The 18,955-nt window shown below is 38.3% G+C and overlaps 1 protein-coding gene across 6 annotated transcripts in view; it reads right to left on the reverse strand.

The window, feature by feature from the left end:
• Positions 1-18,955, reverse strand: part of GCC2 (GRIP and coiled-coil domain containing 2) — a 92,955-nt gene that overhangs the window by 24,891 nt on the left and 49,109 nt on the right. For 4 of the 6 annotated variants that reach the window (XM_036026633.1, XM_028511288.2, XM_028511286.2 and 1 more), the window contains 5 exons: positions 17,608-17,708; positions 17,438-17,515; positions 15,670-15,807; positions 12,602-12,723; positions 3,960-4,136 (listed from right to left, as the gene is read on the reverse strand). In XM_036026633.1, coding sequence (XP_035882526.1) covers positions 3,960-4,136; positions 12,602-12,723; positions 15,670-15,807; positions 17,438-17,515; positions 17,608-17,708 — 616 coding nt within the window. The remainder of the gene's footprint in view (positions 1-3,959; positions 4,137-12,601; positions 12,724-15,669; positions 15,808-17,437; positions 17,516-17,607; positions 17,709-18,955) is intronic. The other 2 variants (XM_036026634.1, XM_028511289.2) reach the window with 1 other exon arrangement.

The following is an 18,955-nucleotide window of genomic DNA, read 5'->3' on the forward strand; positions in this document are numbered from 1 at the left end:
ATTGGTACCCTATTAAAAATACAGACACCTAGTTCTCATCCTTGAGCCATTGAATTAGGATCTCCAAAGGTGGTGCTAGAAATTGCCTACTTGTAGCAGTTTCCCATGTGATTTTATGTAGTCGGCTTGGAAACTACCACTTTTAATGGCTCAGATGCACTGTTGATGTTCTGTATGTTTGGCTTTGGTAAAACAAAACAAAACTACTTTTTTTTTTTTACAAGGGATCCATAGGTACACTATCATAGAAAAAATCAAACAATACAGAAGCAATTATAGAAAACAGTTGAAGCCCTCTTTTATCCACTCTTCCCTACCCCTGCAGTGTAAAACCCCAACTCCAGGTGTAAACATCATTAATGGTTTAGCATGTAGCTTCCCAAGATCCCTTTTGTATGGGCTACAGATATGCACATCACATAAGGTTTTAAAACAACATTTAGTGTCTAAAGGAGACATATGCAATAAAATATCATGCTTCAGAAAAGGTATCATAATTGCTAAATTCATATCGATTAATGAGTTTAGTGAATGCAAGTACATATCCTGCCCCTCAAACCTCCATTTATTTCTTCAAGCATTTTGTTCAATATCTACCAAGGAAGTAAAGGAAGAACCATTAGTTATCACAACAATTTTCTAAGGAAAATAAAAGCTACATTTTAGACCTAAGGTAATACTTCTAGTTTTCAGGTGATATCAATGACACTTCTGAATTTACCAATTTGAGAGAGCTAGAAGCTTAAACTCCCACCTGGAACTAGAACAACTATGATGATGAAAGTTCACTGTTCTGTCTCAGCTGTTACTGGGGTGTTTACATTAGCTGGGTCCTCTGGGCAATGCAGGTATTAGATAGTTACCTTATTTATTTCCCTGCAGCAATTTAAAAAACCTCACATAGGGAAATTATGAATATTAAAATGTTTTAAAAAGAGAGTAATAGTTTCAGCCAAGATGGAGGTGTTGGTAAACACACTACGCCTCCTTGCACAACCAAAAGAAGGACAACAACAAATTTAAAAACAAAAACCAAACTTCCGGCCAAGATGAAGGCGTAGGTAGACACACTGTGCCTCCTCACACAACCAAAGAAAGGCCAACAACAAATTAAAAAAAAAAACCAACCAGAACTGACAGAAAATCGAACTCTATGGAGGTCCGACAACCAAGGTGTTAAAGAAGAAACATTCATCCAGACTGGAAGGAGGGGCAGAGATGGGCAGCTGGGCAGAGAGGACACATGGCAGGGTGGTGGCTGGTGGACCCAGCGAGGGGGCAGATTGCGGACTGGGCGGTCCCACATTTGCATGCAGATAAACTGGGAGGAACAACTGGGGAGAGACAGGGTTCCAGCACAGGGAAATAAAGCCTCAAACCTCTGACTGAAAATACCTGTGGGGGTTGAGGTGGCAGTGGGAGAAACTCCCAGCCTCACAGGAGAGTTTGTTGGAGAGACCCTTGGGGTCTTAGATTGTACAAAAACCCACCTGCCCGGGAGTCAGCACCAGAAGGGCCCAATATAATTGTGGGTAGCAGGGGAAGCGACTGAAAACGGGCAGAGAGTGGAACAAGAGGCACTGTCCCCTCTCGAACCCCTCCCCCACAAACAGTGTCACAACGCAGCAATGTGGGTTGCCCTGCTGTGGTGAACACCTAAGTATCCACCCCTTAATATGTAATAGGTGCACCCAGACAAAAAAAAATGGCTCAAATGAAAGAACAGATCAAAGCTCCAGAAAAAATACAACTAAGCGATGGAGAGACAGGCAGCCAGCCTATCAGATGCACAGTTCAAAACACTGGTAGTCAGGATGCTCACAGAGTTGGTTGAGTATAGTCGCAAATTAGATGAAAAAATGAAAGCTATGTTAAGTGAAATAAAGGAAAATGTACAGGGAACCAACAGAGATGGGTAGGAAACTGGGACCCAAATCAATGGTTTGGAGTTGAAGGAAGAAAGAAGCATTCAACCAGAACAGAATGAAGAAACAAGAATTCAAAAAAATCAGGAGAGGCTTAGGAACCTCCAGGACATCTTTAAATGTTCCAATATTCGAGTCATAGGGGTGTCAGAAGGAGAAGAGGAAGAGCAAGAAGTTGAATACTTATTTGAACAAATAATGAAGCAGAACTTCCCCAATCTGGCAAAGGAAACAGACTTCCAGGACGTCCAGGGAGCTCAAAGAGTCCCAAAGAAGTTGGATCCAAGGAGGAACACACCAAGGTACATCATAATTACATTACCCAAGATTAAAGATAAGGAGAGAATCTTAAAAGCAGCAAAAGAAAAGGAGACAGTTACCTACAAACGAATTCCCATAAGACTGTCAACTTTCTCAAAAGAAACCTTGCAGGCAAGAAGGGGCTGCAAAGAAGTATTTGAAGTCATGAAAGGCAAGGCCCTACATCCACGATTACTCTATCCAGCAAAGCTATTATTTAGAGTAGAAGGGCAGATAAAATGCTTCCCAGATAAGGTCAAGATAAAGGAGTTCATCATCACCAAGCCCTTATTATATGAAATATTAAAGGGACTTATCTAAGAAAAGGAAAATAAATAATATGAACAGTAAAATGACATCAAACTCACAGCTATTAACAACTGAACTTAAAAAAAAAAACATAAACTAAGCAAACAGCTAGAACAGGAGCAGAATCACAGAAATGGAGTCCACATGGAGGGTTATCAGCGGGGGAGGGAGAAAGAGGGGGAAAAGGTACAGAGAATAAGCAGCATAAATGATATGTAGAAAATAGGGGGAGGTTAGGAATAGTATAAGAAATATAGAAGCAAAAGAACTTATATGTACAACCCATGGACATGAACTAAAGAGGGGGAATGTGGGTGGGAGGGGGTGTGCAGGACAGGGGGAAATAAAGAGGGGAAAATGGGACAACTGTAATAGCATAATCAATAAAATATATTTTAAAAATTTGAAAACTAAAAAAAGGAGTAATAGGGCACAGAAGGCAACAGTATCATTAGCTTTTAATATTTAGGGGGAAGATCCATATAAATATCTCAAAATGCTATGAACACTGACCAGCACCTGACTGGCAAATAGTAGGTGCTCAATAAATATTTATGGAATGACTAAGTTACTTCAGAAGCATCACTTGTACTTTTTTTTGTATTAGCAGTACAGTTTGTAATCAATTTTCTTGAGTAAAGAATATGTGCTGGAAATTTCTGATGTAAACATCAAGTTTGCATCCTTATATATGTAAACCCTGGTGAAAGCTAGAAAATTGGTAGACCTTCACTGAGACTTTTGATTTATGAAGTTAACATATATAAATCACACTGTTGAAAGATTCAAAAGGCAAGAAAATGAAGTGCTTTCACTTTTAAGATTAGCACAAGACTGGGCATATATTATAAACATACCAGAGATATGTTAAAGTATGCTAACATCTTTAATGAAAGATGTTCAATAAAGAATTCTTTTCCTCAATCTAATATAGAACTAATATCATCATACAACTTATGATAGGAATTCAAAGTTCCTTGTTCACAATAGTCTATTTATTCTGCCAATACCTTTAATGTCTATTTATAAGGTACTAATGAACAAAAGCGTAACAAGTTAAAGACAGAGCTTCAAAGGTAAGTTGTGTATTCTTTTCTTTGTTAGCAGCTGTTTGCATGCTTTCCTTTAGAGAGAATGAAAAAAATGCTTGTAATTTGACACCTTGTTAGCAAAGTAGTTTTTTTTTTTTTAAAGAAACACCCTGGCCGTGAAGGCCATAGGAAAGACAAGAGTACTGGATGAGTACTCTGTCTTAAAAAACTATGTACCAAAATAATCAAAGGGGAGTTTTAAGGTAGAAAACACAGTTACCAAGCCTTTAGAAATATCTATTTCTTATTTTCAATTTGTAATTATCCCAAGAAGCAACACATTAGGAGTTCCAAACACTGGCACAAACACTGTTATAGCTATTAGCCACCGTACTTTTCCCGGAGTTCTGCCTCTTTGGACACAGTTTCCTGTAGCATCTTGTTGTGTCTTTCTAGCAGAGTATGGTGTTCAGATTGTAATGTCTGAAGTTCAGACACATTGATCTGTAAATTATTTTGGGTATCTTGTAATTTGATTTTTAGTTGGTCAACCAGCATTTCCAGGCGTTCTCTAAAAACAGAAATAAACAAAAAAATTTTCTGGAAGAGGTGAACATGATTTTGTGTTTTCAAATAAATTTTATTTTTAATCTTTTGATGTCATACTCTTATTACTATATATGATTCTAAAGGAAAAATAATAATCAGAAGAATTCAGATACTAGGATTAAATATAAAAGACTACAAATTTAAAAAAATCTCAGATAATACAGATTTACAAGAAGTCTTTTAACTTATAAATTTCATATTCAAATGGAGTAGACCATGAAAAGGCATCATAATAACCTATTTTATGTTGTAAGACTATGTATGCCATTGATTTAAAAAGAAAAATACACTTGTAAGCTAACCATTATGAGAATGGTAGGTTAGACTAAGTTATAGTAAAACAAGTCCCCAGAGAAAAACATACAAAAAAAGTCCTTTGGAGAAAGAAAGTTCCTGGAGATAGTGGACTTTGTAGGTAGGTCCTGAATTCCAACCAGTAATTCTGCAACAAGTAGTACAATATACTAATAGTTTTATTTCTTTTTTCAGTAGACTTTATTTTTATTTACTTTTTTAGAGAGAGAAGGGGAGAGAATCATTGATGTGAGAGAGAAGCTTGGATCAGCTACCTCTTGTTTGTGCCTCAGCTGGGGACAGAACCCACAACCCAGGCATGGGCCCTGACCAGGAATTTAATTTGCAACCCTTTGGTTCATGGGATGATGCCCAATCAACTGAGTCATGCTGGTCAGGGCACAATAAACTAAACTATTAGTTTTTTTCTTTTAAGTAGTGTATAAGAAAGTAGGAGGAACATAAAACATTTACATTAAAATAATTTAACCCAAATTCTGGCACAATTAAAAAGTCTAAGTCTTACAAATGGTGATATTTTTATATTTTGTCGATATTCAGTTTCAGCTTTAAGATGAGCTATTGATGGAGAAAATGTCTCATCATTTTTGTCTTACAGTTCCTTATTTAATAGACAGCCAAACAAAAATTAATACAAGCATAAACATACAAATACTGATATTTAGTCCTACTTAGAACAGTTAAGAGCCAGATTAACACTGAACTTCTACTTTTAAGAACAAAACACACATGCTGTAGAATGCCTTACCTTTTATTCTTAGTACATTTAAAAATTACAAATGTAATTTGTATGGTAGTTTTAAGAAACATCAAACAACAGCCTGTTAAAATAGTAATTAAGATGCTCATAAACTTTGAAAAAATTAATTCCAGACCCAAATTTAGTACTTTTTGAAAACTTTTATAAATAAGCAAAATGTTAAGAAAATTCTATTCAGCATAATTAATGGTGATTAAGTACATCATGGAACTATCTTTATTCTTCTGCTTCTAAATTTAAAAAAATTAGAAAACCCAGAGAGGCAAGATGGTAGAGAAATCAGTGGAAACAACATCAACCTCCACCCAGGGCGAATCTGGAATTACAACTAAATTGTGGAGAAATCACCCAGAACAACTGAACAACAGTGAGAGAAAAGCCTTACAACCTCAGAAAGGCAGAAGAATCAGCTTCAGCACTGACTATCTGGTAAGGAGTGCTGCAGAGACTCGAGAGGGCTGGTTAAGTGCTCAGAGGCAGCAGCACCAGAGGGATGATTAAGTGGCCAATTGGATTCCCCTAAGAATAGGGTCTAAACCTTAAGCTGGGATCACCAGCCTAGAACACCAGAGCCCCAAAAGTACACAGATAAGAACTAGCAGTGAAAAGTGGCAGGGTTGCTCTCTACCAGAGACAGATTGCTGGAGTCTCGAAGAGCCACTAATGGCCAACACACAAATTTTCATTTGTAGCCACACATCTGAGGCTCCAACAAAGGCAGGGGAAAAGTAGGCTAGAGATACCTGAGGAGACACTGGAGAAAGAAGCTCTGGGGAGAGAGCTGAGAGAGCAGCCATGGGGCACCCAGTGCTGAGCCATCCCCCAAGGGGTAGCAGCCCTTGTGCTCAGGCAGACCACTCCTCTCAGAGCAGCAGCAGACTGAGGAGAAACAATAACCTTGACCCTGCTGAAGAGATTCTGATCTGGCTCTGTACTAGTTAAGCCTGACTGCTGAGTGTAGGCTGACTAGACTAACAACTGAAGGAGATAGCCACAGACAGTAAATCCCTGGCAAAGGTGGGGCAATGTGGACTAGAGACGCTTGAGGAGAGAATGGGGATGGAGGCTTTGGGGAGAGAACTGAGAGACAGGCTGCCAGATACTGGTGCTGAGTCTCTACCCCTACAGCAACAGCCATCCTGTTCAGGCAGATAACTCCCCTCAGAGCAGCTGCAGCCTGAGGGGAAACAACAGCTCCAACCCCAGGAGTGATACTGCTCTATCCTAAGGGGCTTAAGCCTCACTGCTGAGTGTGGATTGACTAGATTAACAAGAGAAGTAAACAGCCACAGACAGTAGATCATCGGCAGTATTAGAGCAGGCTGCCCAAGATCAGACAGGCTAAAATCTGACATCACTAGAGGCAGCTCCAAAAAGAAAAAACAGTGGTAAATACTATAGGCTACTTAGATAAAATCCACTGTGGTCTTCTCCATGATCAGCGATATTTTCTATTCTGCATAGCTTTCTAATATTTATTGCTTGTTCAGCAAGTTTGTGAACATTAAAGTCACTAGAATTTATACTATAGTTTATTTCCCTCTTTCCATGTAATAGTCTTAATCTCTTCATACCCTTATTAATACTGGTTCATTTGCATTGATAGTGGGATCACAGGAGGGTGGGAGATTCTGCAGATGTAGGTTTGTTCCCTGGGCTTTGTGGTCTTGTTTGTTCTGGCAGCACTTGCACAACAGCATACAAGACATGGTGGGCAGAGTGACTCAGTCAACCAGCTGGAGTGAAGGACCTACCATACAACAACCCAACAACAATCAAAATCCAATTACATTCAGATAGCCAACATAAGCAGCATAAAGGGCATCACAAGAGCATCAAGTTCAGGAGGTCAAGGAGACTGCACCACTGAATCTCACAGGGCTCCAACCATAGAAGTTCACACCACAAACTCAGGGAGTCAAAACGGAACAATATAAGAAGCAGAGGCAAACCAGAAGAGTCTCACAAACAATGGGAAGACAAACAAGCAACCCCCCTAAAAAGGACGAAGCCTCAGAAAGAAAGCTAAATGAAATAAAGGCAAGTCAACTATCAGATACTGAGTTCAAAACAATAGGTATTGTTTTAAACAATAAGGAAACTCAATGAGCACTCTGAGAATTACCAAAATCTACAGGGAAATATGAGGAAATTACTGCAAATTGTATCAACAAGAAAAAGGAAATCAACAAGGGCCAAGAGGAAATGAATACTCATTCTTCCATGTCTGAACTGAAGAACACAGTAGAAGGAATCAAAAGCAGGCTAGATAAAGCATAGAATCAAATCAGAAAACAGGAGGACAAAGGTAGAGAAAAACTCCCAGAAAGAGCAAGAAAAGGAAAAAGGACTAAAAAAGAATGAAGAGGTGTTAAGGAAACTTCAGGACAACATGAAACGTAATAATATCTGTATAATAGGGATACCAGAAGGAGAAGATGAAGAGCAAAGGATAGAAAACCTGTTCGAAAAAGTAATGATGGAAAACTTCCCTAATTTGATGAGAGAAAAAGTCACACAAATGCAGGAAGTACAGAGGGTCTCAATCAAGAAGAACCCAAAAAGGCCGATTCCAAGACACATCATAATTAAAATGGCAAAAGTCCAAGACAAAGACACAGTCTTAAAGGTAGCAAGGGAGAAACAGTAAGTAACATACAAGGGAGCCCCAATAAGGCTAGCGGCTGACTTCTCAATGGAAACACTGCAAGACATAAAGGACTGGAAAGAAATATTCCAAGTAATGAAAAGCACAGGAGCAAAGGCTTGCAACCAAGACTACTCTACCCAGCAAGGCTGTCATTAAAATGGAAAGTAAAATAAGGAGTTTCCCAGACAAAAGAAGTCTCAAAGAATTCACTTCTACCAAACCAGCATTGCAAGACATGCCAAAGGGACCACTTTAAAAAAGAAAGAAAAAGAATGAGAGAGGAACACAGGTACAAGGGGAGTAAAATGGCAATGAATAAGTACCCATCAATAATAACCTTAAATGTAAATGTATTAAATATCCAATCAAAAGACATAGAGTAGCTGAATGAATAAGAAAACATGACCCACACATACCCTGACATACCTTTTGTGCTGTCAGAACAAAAGACCTACACAGACTGAAAGTAAAGGGTTAGAAAAAAAATTCCAAGCAAATGGACAGGAAAAAAACTCTGAGGTAGCAGTAATTATATCAGACAAAATAGATTCCAAAACAAAAGTCATAAAAAGACACAGAGAAGGACACTTTATAATACTAAAGGGAAAAATCCATCAAGAAGACATAAGCATTATAAACATATATGCACCCAACATAGAAGCACCCAAATATATAAGGAAAATCTGAGAGGACTTCAAGAAAGATATTGACAGCAACACAATTATGGTAGGGGATTTTAACACCCTATGGTCAACAATGGCTAGATGTTCCAAACAAAACAACAAGAAGGATACTGCCACATTGAACAATGCCCTACATCTAATGGACTTAACTGATATATATATATAGAGCCTTTCATCCCAAAGAAGCATACTACACATTCATTTCAAATGCACACGGAACATTTTTGAAGACAGACCACCTGACAAGATGAAAAACAAGCCTCAACAAATTCAAGAAAACTAAAATCATATAAAGTATCTTCTTAGACAAGGGTTTGAAATTAGAAAACCACCTCAGGAAAAAAGTAAAAAAACACTCAAATCTGTGGATATTGAATAGCACGCTATTAAACTATGAATGGGTTAAGTGTGAGATCAAGGAAAAAATCATAAAGTTTCTGGAAACAAATGAAAATGAACTCACAACAACCTAAAACATATGGGACACAGTGTAGGCAGTCCTGAGAGGGAAGTTCATAGCAATACAGGCCTACATAAAAAAATATAGAAACATTTCAAGTATTAACACCCTAATCCCACATCCACAAAAACTGGAGAAACAACAACAAAGACAGCCAAGTGTGAGTAGAAGGAAGGAAATAACCAAGATCAGAGCAGAATTAAATGACAGAGAGACTAAAGAACAATTCTGAGGGTCAATAAATCCAGGAGCTGGTTCTTTGAAAAGATAAACAAAATCAACAAGCCTTTAAGCAGACTCAGCAAGAAAAATAGAGGACACAGATAAACAAAATCAGAAATAAAAGAGGGGAAATTACAACAGATACCATAGAAATACAAAGGACTGTAAGAAATTACTACAAAGAAATATATGCCAAGAAATTTGACAACCTGGTGAAATGGACAAATTTCTAGAAAAATATAATCTTCCAAAACTGAATGAAGAAGACATGGAGAGCCTGAACTGACCAATAACAGCTGATGAAATTGAAGCAGTAATCAAAAAACTTCCAGCACATAAAAGCTGTGGACTGGACTGTTTCAGAGGAGAATTTCATAAAACATTTAAGAGCTAACCCCTATCCTTCACAGACTAGTCCAAAAAATTCAAGAAGAGGGACGACTCCCAAACTCTTTTTATGATGCGATACAGTATCATCCTAATCCTAAAACCAGATAAAGACACAAGAAAGAAAGAAAACTACAGGACAACATTGCTGATGAACGTAAGACACTAAAATCCTCAACAAAATATGGGCAAACTGCATCCAGCAGTACATTAAAAAAATTATACACCATGATCAAGTGGGATTCGTCTCAAGTATACAAGGATAATATAATATTGGCAAATTAATAAATGTAATACATCACATATATTATGAAAGAAAAAAATCACATGATCCTATCAATAGATGTGGAAAAAGCTTTTGATAAGGTACAGCACCCATAGATGATAAAAACACTCAGCAAAGTGGGAATAGAGGGAGCATTCCTCAACATAATGAAGGCCACATACGAGAGACGTATAGCCAACATCATCCTCAATGGGCAAAAACTAAAAGCTTTCCGATTAACATCAGCAAGAAGACAAGGATATCTGCACTCACCACTCCTATTCAACAGAGTACTGGAAACCCTAGCCACAGCAAGCAGACAAGAAAAAGAAATAAAAGGTATCCGAATTGGAAAAGAGGAAGCAAAACTGTCATTGTTTGCAGATGACATGATAGTGTACATAAAAAATCCTACAGATTCTACCAAAAAATTACTAGACCTAGTAAGTGAATTTGGCAAAACAGCGGGATACAATGTCAATATTCAGAAATCAAAGGCATTCTTGTACAGCAACAGTGAAATATCAGAAACAGAAATCAGGGGAAAAATCCCATTTTGCTACAGCAACAACAAAAAGAAGTACTTAGGAATAAACCTAACCAAAGAGGTAAAAGACCCATACTCGGCAAACTATACAACACTGAAGAAAGAAATTAGGGAAGACACAAATAAATGGAAGCATGTACCGTATTCATGGATTGGAAGAATTAGCATCATCAAAATTTCTATACTACTGAAAGCAATTTATAGAGTCAATGCAATACCTATTAAAATACCAATAACATATTTCACAGATATATAACAACCATTTCAAAAATTTATATGGAACCATAAATGACCCTGAAGAGCCTCAGCAATTTTAAGAAGGGAGAACAATGTAGGAGGGATCACAATACCCGATATCAAACTGTACGACAAAGCCTCTGTAATCAAAACAGTCTGGTACCGGCCTAAGAACAGACACATAGCTCAATGGAACAGAATAGAGAGCCTAGAAATAAACTCAAGTCTCTATGGTCAGTTAATACTCGACAAAGGGGGCAGCAGGAAAAAATGGAGTAAAATAGCCTCTTTAACAAATGGTGTTGGGAAATCTGGACAGCTACATGCAAAAAAATGAAATTTGACCACGAACTTACACAAAAGTAAATTCAAGGCAGCTAAAAGACTTAAATATAAGTCATGACATCATAAAAGTCCTAGAGGAGAACAGGGACAGGAAAATCTCAGGCATTTCATGCAGCAATATTTTCACTGACTTGTCTCCTAGGGCAAGGGACCTAAAGGAAAGAATAAACAAATGGGATCTCATCAAAATGAAAACTTTCTGCACAGCTAAAGAAAAACATCAGCAAAATGAAATGGGAACCAACTGTATGGGAAAATATATTTTCCAATGATAGCTCGGACAAGGGTTTGATGTCCAAAATATATAAAGAACTCACATGACTCTTCCACTCAAGGAAGACAATCAACCCAATTACAAAATGGGCAAAGGACCTGAACAGACACTTCGCCATGGAGGACATACAGTGGGCCCAGAGACATATGAAAGGATGCTCAGCATCACCAGCCATCAGAGAGATGCAAATTAAAACCACAATGAGATACCACTTCACAAAGGTCAGAATGGCCATCATAAACAAAGGAACAAACAACAAGTGCTGGAAAGGCTGTGGAGAAAAGGGAACCCTAGTGTACTGTTGGTGGGATTGCAGGCTGGTGCAGGCACTGTGGAAAACAGTTTGGAATTTTCTCAGAAAACTAAAAATTGAACTGCAATTCCATTGCTGGGGCTATTCCCTCAGAATCCTGAAATACCAATTCAAAAGAACCTATGAACTCCAATGTTCATAACAGCACAATTTACAATAGCCAGTTGCTAGAAGCAACCTAAGTGCCCATCAGTAAATGAGTGGATCAGAAAACTGTGGTACATGTACATGATGGAATACTACACAGCAGAAAGTAAAAAGGAGCTCCTCTTTGTGACAACTTGGATGGATCTGGAAAGCATCATGGTAAGTGAAATAAGCCAGGCGCTGAAGACAAATACTATATGTTCTCACCAATAAGTGGAACCTAATCAATAATACAAACTAGCAAGCAAAATATAACTAGAGATTGAGATTAAGAACAAACTGACAGTAACCAGAGGGAAGGTGGGAGGGAAAAATGGGGGGAGAAGGGGAAGGGTTGTCGATGAACATGTGTAAAGGACACATGGACAAAGCCAAAGGGGAGTAGTAGGATCCAGGGTGGGATGTTGGGATGGCTGGGGTCCAGGGTAGTGGTGGAGGGAAAATGGAGACAACTTACTTGAAAATTAAAATAAGAAAGGAAAAGAAAGAAAAATTAGAAAACCTAATCATAATATATCTTTCTATTTCCACTATGACCAGATGCTAGTACAAGATGAAAGTATTATGTTTACATCTCAAAGACTATATCCTGGTTTCAGTGTTTATTTTACACATATTTTTTTATTTTTAACAGTGTCCTTCCAAATTATGTTTCCTTCGTGCTGTCTGAGTTCACAGTGAAGGCAAAGTCTCTGTTCTTGTTGGTCAGTACATTTAAAATTTTGTAGTCAAAAGAAACCAAATTAGGATTTTCAACCTATGTGGTGAAGAACTTGGTCTGGGGAGAAAAACCCTGCATGTTTCTTATAATTCAGACTTTACCTTTCTTGTTTAGCTTCCTCGGTTTCAACTTGAAACACAGATTTATTTTTCTTCTGTTTTAGAACATTATGAACTCGGACTTTGTAGCTCTCAAATTCAGAGGTTATGGCAGCGTGTTCTACCTACAACATTTAAAAGAGAAAAAATTTTCCTATTGCATTTGTCTATTGTAACATGATCCTCTACTGTTTCAGAGATTTATGAATTAAGATGAAAATCTGTTTTGGGAAATGAGGAAAATGACCGACTCTTTAGCTCCCTGATTAACTTTAGCTAAAAATGTTGCTTGGTCTTTGACTTTTTAAAAGATTTAGAATGATATAATTTTGTCTAACAGGATATATACTTTTACCATGTTTTATTCCCTGGGTGGGCCCTGACAAAGAAGATACCTACTAAAAAGGGCTTCTGGTGGCTAACTGGGCTCAAATTTAAAAAACAAAGCCTAGCAGCTTTTCACACAAACAGCAGTTGGGGAAGAAGGGTACATTGAATTGCCTGCCAGCAAGGTATTTCTGGCAGCTGAGCCAGCCTTTAGAAAGGAGTTCCTGGAATCATATTTCAACCAGCAGGACTGATGCTTTTCCCATCCAATTGGAGCAGCTTCTTCACAGACCACTCAGTGGGGCTTAATCTGACCAATTGGAACACTGCCTTTTGGGCTAATCAAACTGCAAAGCTTTGGAGCCCTGATTTGCATGAGAATGAACCAATCAGGGGCCAGGGGCAGAGGCTCTATCTAAGTAAGCTCCCCTCTGGCTCTGCTGCAAATATACTTTTCCTTTCTACTGAAGACTGCATTTCCCTGGCTCAGCTGAAACACTGAAAATACCTCATTGGAACAGAGCAGAGCAGACCAGTGCAAGCCAAAGCAGACCAGCAAGGAGCAGAGCAGAGCTGTCTAGCAATACAGTGGTATGGGCCAGTGTTGCTTGGCCCCAGAGCTGCCTCACAGCTGTGCTGAGTTACAATTGAGCTGTTTTGCATTGCATAAGTTTCTTTCCTCACCTGCACCCCAAAGTGGGGATTCCTGTGGTGTTGAATTGCCACTAGGGACCATGGGTTAACACTTGGTAGATTAATTTACTACCTATAACTTTTATCTATTTGTCTGTCTGTCTATTATCTATCTATCTATCTATCTATCTATCTATCTATCTATCTATCTATCTATTTTAGAGAGAGGGGAGGGAGGGAGAAAGACAGGGAGAGAAACTGATGTGCCTCAGAGAAACTGATGTGCGAGAGACACATCAGTTGTCTGCCTTCTCACAGGTCCCCAACTGGGAGACTGGCCCACTACCTAGGCATGTGCCCTTGAAGCAGGAGACAGCATAGGAAGAAATCTGAGACTGCAATACTGTCATTGGCCAGCATTATCATCCTGGTTGCCAGGAAACGCCTTTTACCAATTAGGTAGAATAAATAGTAAACAGGCAGGGAGGAGGAAGGACACAAGTCTCACATGCTAACTCAGCAGTCCTGACCCTGGTCTGATAATATTGCCAGGTGTTCCAACATCACAAGAAACACTATATTAGCAAGAAAGAAGGAAAGTCCTTAAAATTCTATGTAACATTTCCATTATCTGGGAAAGAAAGCCTTGAAACTGTGCTTTCATCCCAAGGCCTGAATGTGGGAGAGGGTCCCCGGTGCCCAAAGAGCCCATAAAACAACTTTGGTTAATTGCCTACCTCTGGTCACTATCTGTTTTAGGAGGCAGTCCCTGATGCTTACAGAAAGAGCCCACAAATAACTTTGGAAAGTGCCCCAATTTTAATTAACTGCCTCCTGTCACGTATTTGTTTTACAACAAGATGAACAAATGGGGTCTGGAGCAAGATAAGGATTTGGGCTATCAGACCCTCACACATACCTAAGTTTGGGTAGTCACATTCCCCCAGGAAAGCTGGCACCACATTTACCCGTTAATCAATATGTAACTTTTTTCCCTCCTATCCAAACAACTATGTAAGTCCTGAGAACAAAGGATTCGAGCTCTCCCTCTTGGGGGCTAAGGGTGCTCTTGGCTGTCTGGCCACAGGGCCTCTGGCCACCCGGCCACAGGCTGCCCAGGGGCTTGCCACCCTGATCTTCAGCCTCTCTTGCTTTTCTCACCCTACTTTGCCCTGAAACTTTGCCTTTCACCCCCTACTCTACCCTGTCCTGTTCTCTTTCATGGGAACAGGCCACTAATAAACTGATTACATACTATTAGATTTGCTGATATGTAATTCTTTACATGCATCAGCAAGAAGAACCAGGTTTCTCCCATCAACACCCTGACAGGGATTCGAGTCAGCAACCTCTTGGCTTGTGGGACAACATTGGCCCACTAAGCCAGGGCACTACCCTCAAATTTTATAATGGCACTATTTGTCTCTGGAAGGTTAAGAAGATTTTCGCATATGATATACCCTTTTTAAAAAAAAAAAACTACAAGAAAATATGATTCAAAGAAATTAAGCTACTTAAGTTTTCAAAAGAGAGTGGGAAAATTAAACTCTAGGCCTCTCACTTTGCTGATGTGACCTGTAAACTCCCATGACCCTTTGCAAAGATTGCTTAGGTAAGAGCTACACTTCTAACAAAGCTACTGTAATTTTTCTGTTATGTAGGTAACATATATGTATGTAACATACATATGTATGTGGGTAAGTAGGTCCCAATAGCCATTCTACTAGAATACAATTTTATAATCACGTAGCTCTCACAAAGGACTATAACACTTCTCTAATAAACACTTTAAGGTAAAACAGTTAACTTCCGTTTTACGGTATAAGGTATTAAGGTATAAGGTTAACTTCCTTATACACTGAAATAGCAAAACAAGGTTATAATTAAAACAACATGTACCCGTGTCTTTCCTTTTAGCAAAAGAAAGTTATCCAAGTGACAGGGTTGCAATCAAGTTGTTGTTCAGGTCAGATGAGCTGAACCTGGTATTCATCTAAGAAGTATTCTCAAGTAACAGCAAACACTAAAAAGCAAGACCATAACCCTCAAGTAAACTGCTATCTAGTTGATAATAACATCTGTGACATGCTGCTTCTGTGTGAAGAACAAACCTTGGCAGCACGGCACTCTTCCTGAAGGGCTGTCACTTTCTGCTGGTATGCACTCAATGTACGCTGGTGCTGGTCTACAGAGGTCTTCAGGCGCTCATGAACATTGTGTTTCTCAGATGTTATCTCAGCCAGCTGAATCTAGAAGCAAAATCTTTCAATTAAGTTCTAGTAAATATGATTGTCATTAGTAAAACAAATTTTCCTTAAACATAAATTTAAATTTGGAGACTTGAGTCTAAAATAATTAAAGAACATAATTAAATATCAAAATTATGTTACTACTGAAAGAGACAATAAAGAACATTTTTCTTTATAAATTAAGTTTTTTAAAAAGATTTATTTTATTTTTTAGAGAGGGGACGGGAAAGAGAAAGGGAGGGAGAGAAACATTAATGTGTGGTTGCCTCTAGCATTCCCGACTGAGAACCTGGCCAGCAACACAGGCATGTGCCCTAGACTGGGAATCGATCCAGTGACTCTTTGATTTGCAGGACGGCACTCAGCCACTGAGCCACACCAGCCGGGGCTATAAATTAGTTTCACTTAAATTGATATCAAAAAAATCTATCATGAAAAAGTTCCAAACTATATGTTATATACAGCTCAAAGTTTAATTAAACACCTGAAGAGGAAGAATATTTAGGGGAAAAAACATTCACTTGACCCTCAGGGTCTGTGGTAGATTGGTTCCAAGAATGCTGTGGATACAATAATTTAAGGATGCTCAAGATCCTTATATAAAATGGTGCAGAACAATGCGTATAGTTGCCTCTCCGCATTGTAGACTCCCAACTATGGATCAGAAATACTGTTTCAATCTGTGCTTGGTTGAATCTGAGGATGTGAAACCCAAATCTACAAAGGGCCAATTGTGTGCATGACTGATACATATGTGTATATCTATACATATAGTATGTATATGTATGTATATTTCAAATATTACTCATATACACACACACATTTACATGTGTATATGTGTGTATACATATAGGTGTGTACACACACACATATATGAGGGCTGTGCAGAAAAGGTTCAGCCATTGTTAATATATTGAGAATGGTTTGTGTGACACTGATGTAACCTGGTAGCCACAGAGAGTGGACTGGAATGTGCATATGTGAAGAAGGATGACTTCACTGTGCTAGTAAATTGGGGCAGTAAATGCTGTTGAGTGAGCATGTGTACTGTGTGGCTGTGGCATTCAAAATGACTGAGCAAGTAGAGCAATGAATCTGCATCAAAATTGGCATTAAGCTTAAATATTCTTCCATGGAAACTATTTAGATGATTCAGAAGGCTGCAGCTGGTGCAACTGGTGATTGCAGCTTCATCACGACAACATACCCACTCATACAGAGTTTTATGGCAAAGCATCCAATCACTAAGATGACTTGGTCCCACTACAGCCAAGATTTGACATCCTGTGACTTCTCGCTTTTCCCAAAACTAAAATCACCTTTGAAAGGAAAAAGATTTCAGACAATCAATGAGATTCAGGAAAATATGACGGGCAGCTGATGGTGATTGGGAGAACTGTGTGAGGTCCCAAGGTACCTACTTTGAAGGGGACTGAGGTATCATTGTCCTAGGTACAATGTTTCCTGTAACCTGTAGCTCCTTCAATGTCTCTACTTTACATGTTACATGGCTGATACCTTCTGGACAGACCTCGTATATATGAAATAATATTTAGAAAAATCTGTAAATGGTACCTTACTTCTATATGGGAAAATTTCTCTAAATGTTTAAAAGCAAAAAGAATCTTACTTTATAGAATTCTACTTGCTGTTGGCATGCTTCCAGCTCACCCCTTAACGACGCTTGAAGCATTAATTGATCAGTTTCCTACAGAATAAGAATCTTGGTTAAGTCAAAAGAAGTTATTCATAAATACAGTATAAATAAGCACTGAATGTGAAACTGAAGAATTAACATACCGTTTGCTTTAAATCTGCCAGTTCTTTCTTGGTTTTCATAAGCAATTGCTTGATTTTGGTGTTTTTTTCCTCATATTGTTGCAATGAAGTCTGTAGTGAAGCTAGTGTAAGAGATTATTTTAGAAAAGATGAAACAATATTTGTGAATGAATTTAAACAAATGAGTCTTTTCTTTGTATTAATCTATCTTTTAAAGAAACTTCTCTTAGCTTTGCATTATGGAATATTTCAAACATAAATGACATTAGTGATGATACTGCAGTAAACCCACTGTGCCCATCACCTGGCTTTAACAATTACCAACAAATGCCCAATCTTATTCCATCCAGACCAGGAGTCAGATCCACAGGTCAAATCTGGCTGCCACCTGTTTTTGTGAATAGTTTTATTAATACACAGTCAGGCTCATTTATTTACATATTGCTTAAGACTGCTTTAGTGCAATAACAGTAGACTTGACTAACGGTGATAGAGACTATATGGCCTGCAAAGTGTAAAATATTTACTGCCTGGCAGTAAATATTTTCTCTTTATAAAACAAGATTCTCTTTTTCTCCCTTTATAAAACAAGTTTGCTAACCCCTGACCTATATCCTAACCTACTCCTTGTGTCCCCCCGCTGCCTCCTTTTTTTTTTTTTTTTTTTACAAGATATCCATTCATTTGTGAATTTTTTTAAATCCTCACCTGAGGACATTTTCATTTGCTTTTTTAGAGAGAGAGGAAGGGAGAAATAAAGGGAGAGGGAGAAACATGGATGCAAAAGAACCATCAATTGGTAAGACCAGGGATCCACATTGGGACCAGGGATCATATGCATCTGGACCAGGGCTGCCCAGACTCCAGGTCGCATGCACGCATGCTAACAGGGATGAACCTGCCAACTTAGGTATGTGCCCTGACCAGGAATCAAACCTGCAACCTTTCAGTTACTGGGGATTCTCCAACTACTGAGCAACACCAACCAGGGCATTTGTAAATATTTTAATGTATACAGGATGGGGCAAAAGTAGGTTTACAGTTCTTCTTCTGGAAAATAATACAATAATTAATAAATAATACAAGAATAAACTGTGTTTAGCATACTTAAAACCATAAACTTACTTCTGTCTCATCCTGTATCTCTAAAATAAAGGTATATACTCATGGTACATCTAAAAGATAAAAACTTTAAGAAATACCTCAAAATAGGTGCTGTATATTTCCAATTGTATCATATCAGAGGCATATATATGGTTGTCTATTTTTGTGATACTAATTGTTTTGAAGGTATTGGCTGTGAAAAATAGTTCACTAAGGAATGAACTGAAATGGGAGGAAAACAAAAACTTTTATGCTAACAGAGGTA

This window comes from Phyllostomus discolor, chromosome 5, assembly GCF_004126475.2.
Source record: "Phyllostomus discolor isolate MPI-MPIP mPhyDis1 chromosome 5, mPhyDis1.pri.v3, whole genome shotgun sequence".
Taxonomy (NCBI): domain Eukaryota; kingdom Metazoa; phylum Chordata; class Mammalia; order Chiroptera; family Phyllostomidae; genus Phyllostomus; species Phyllostomus discolor.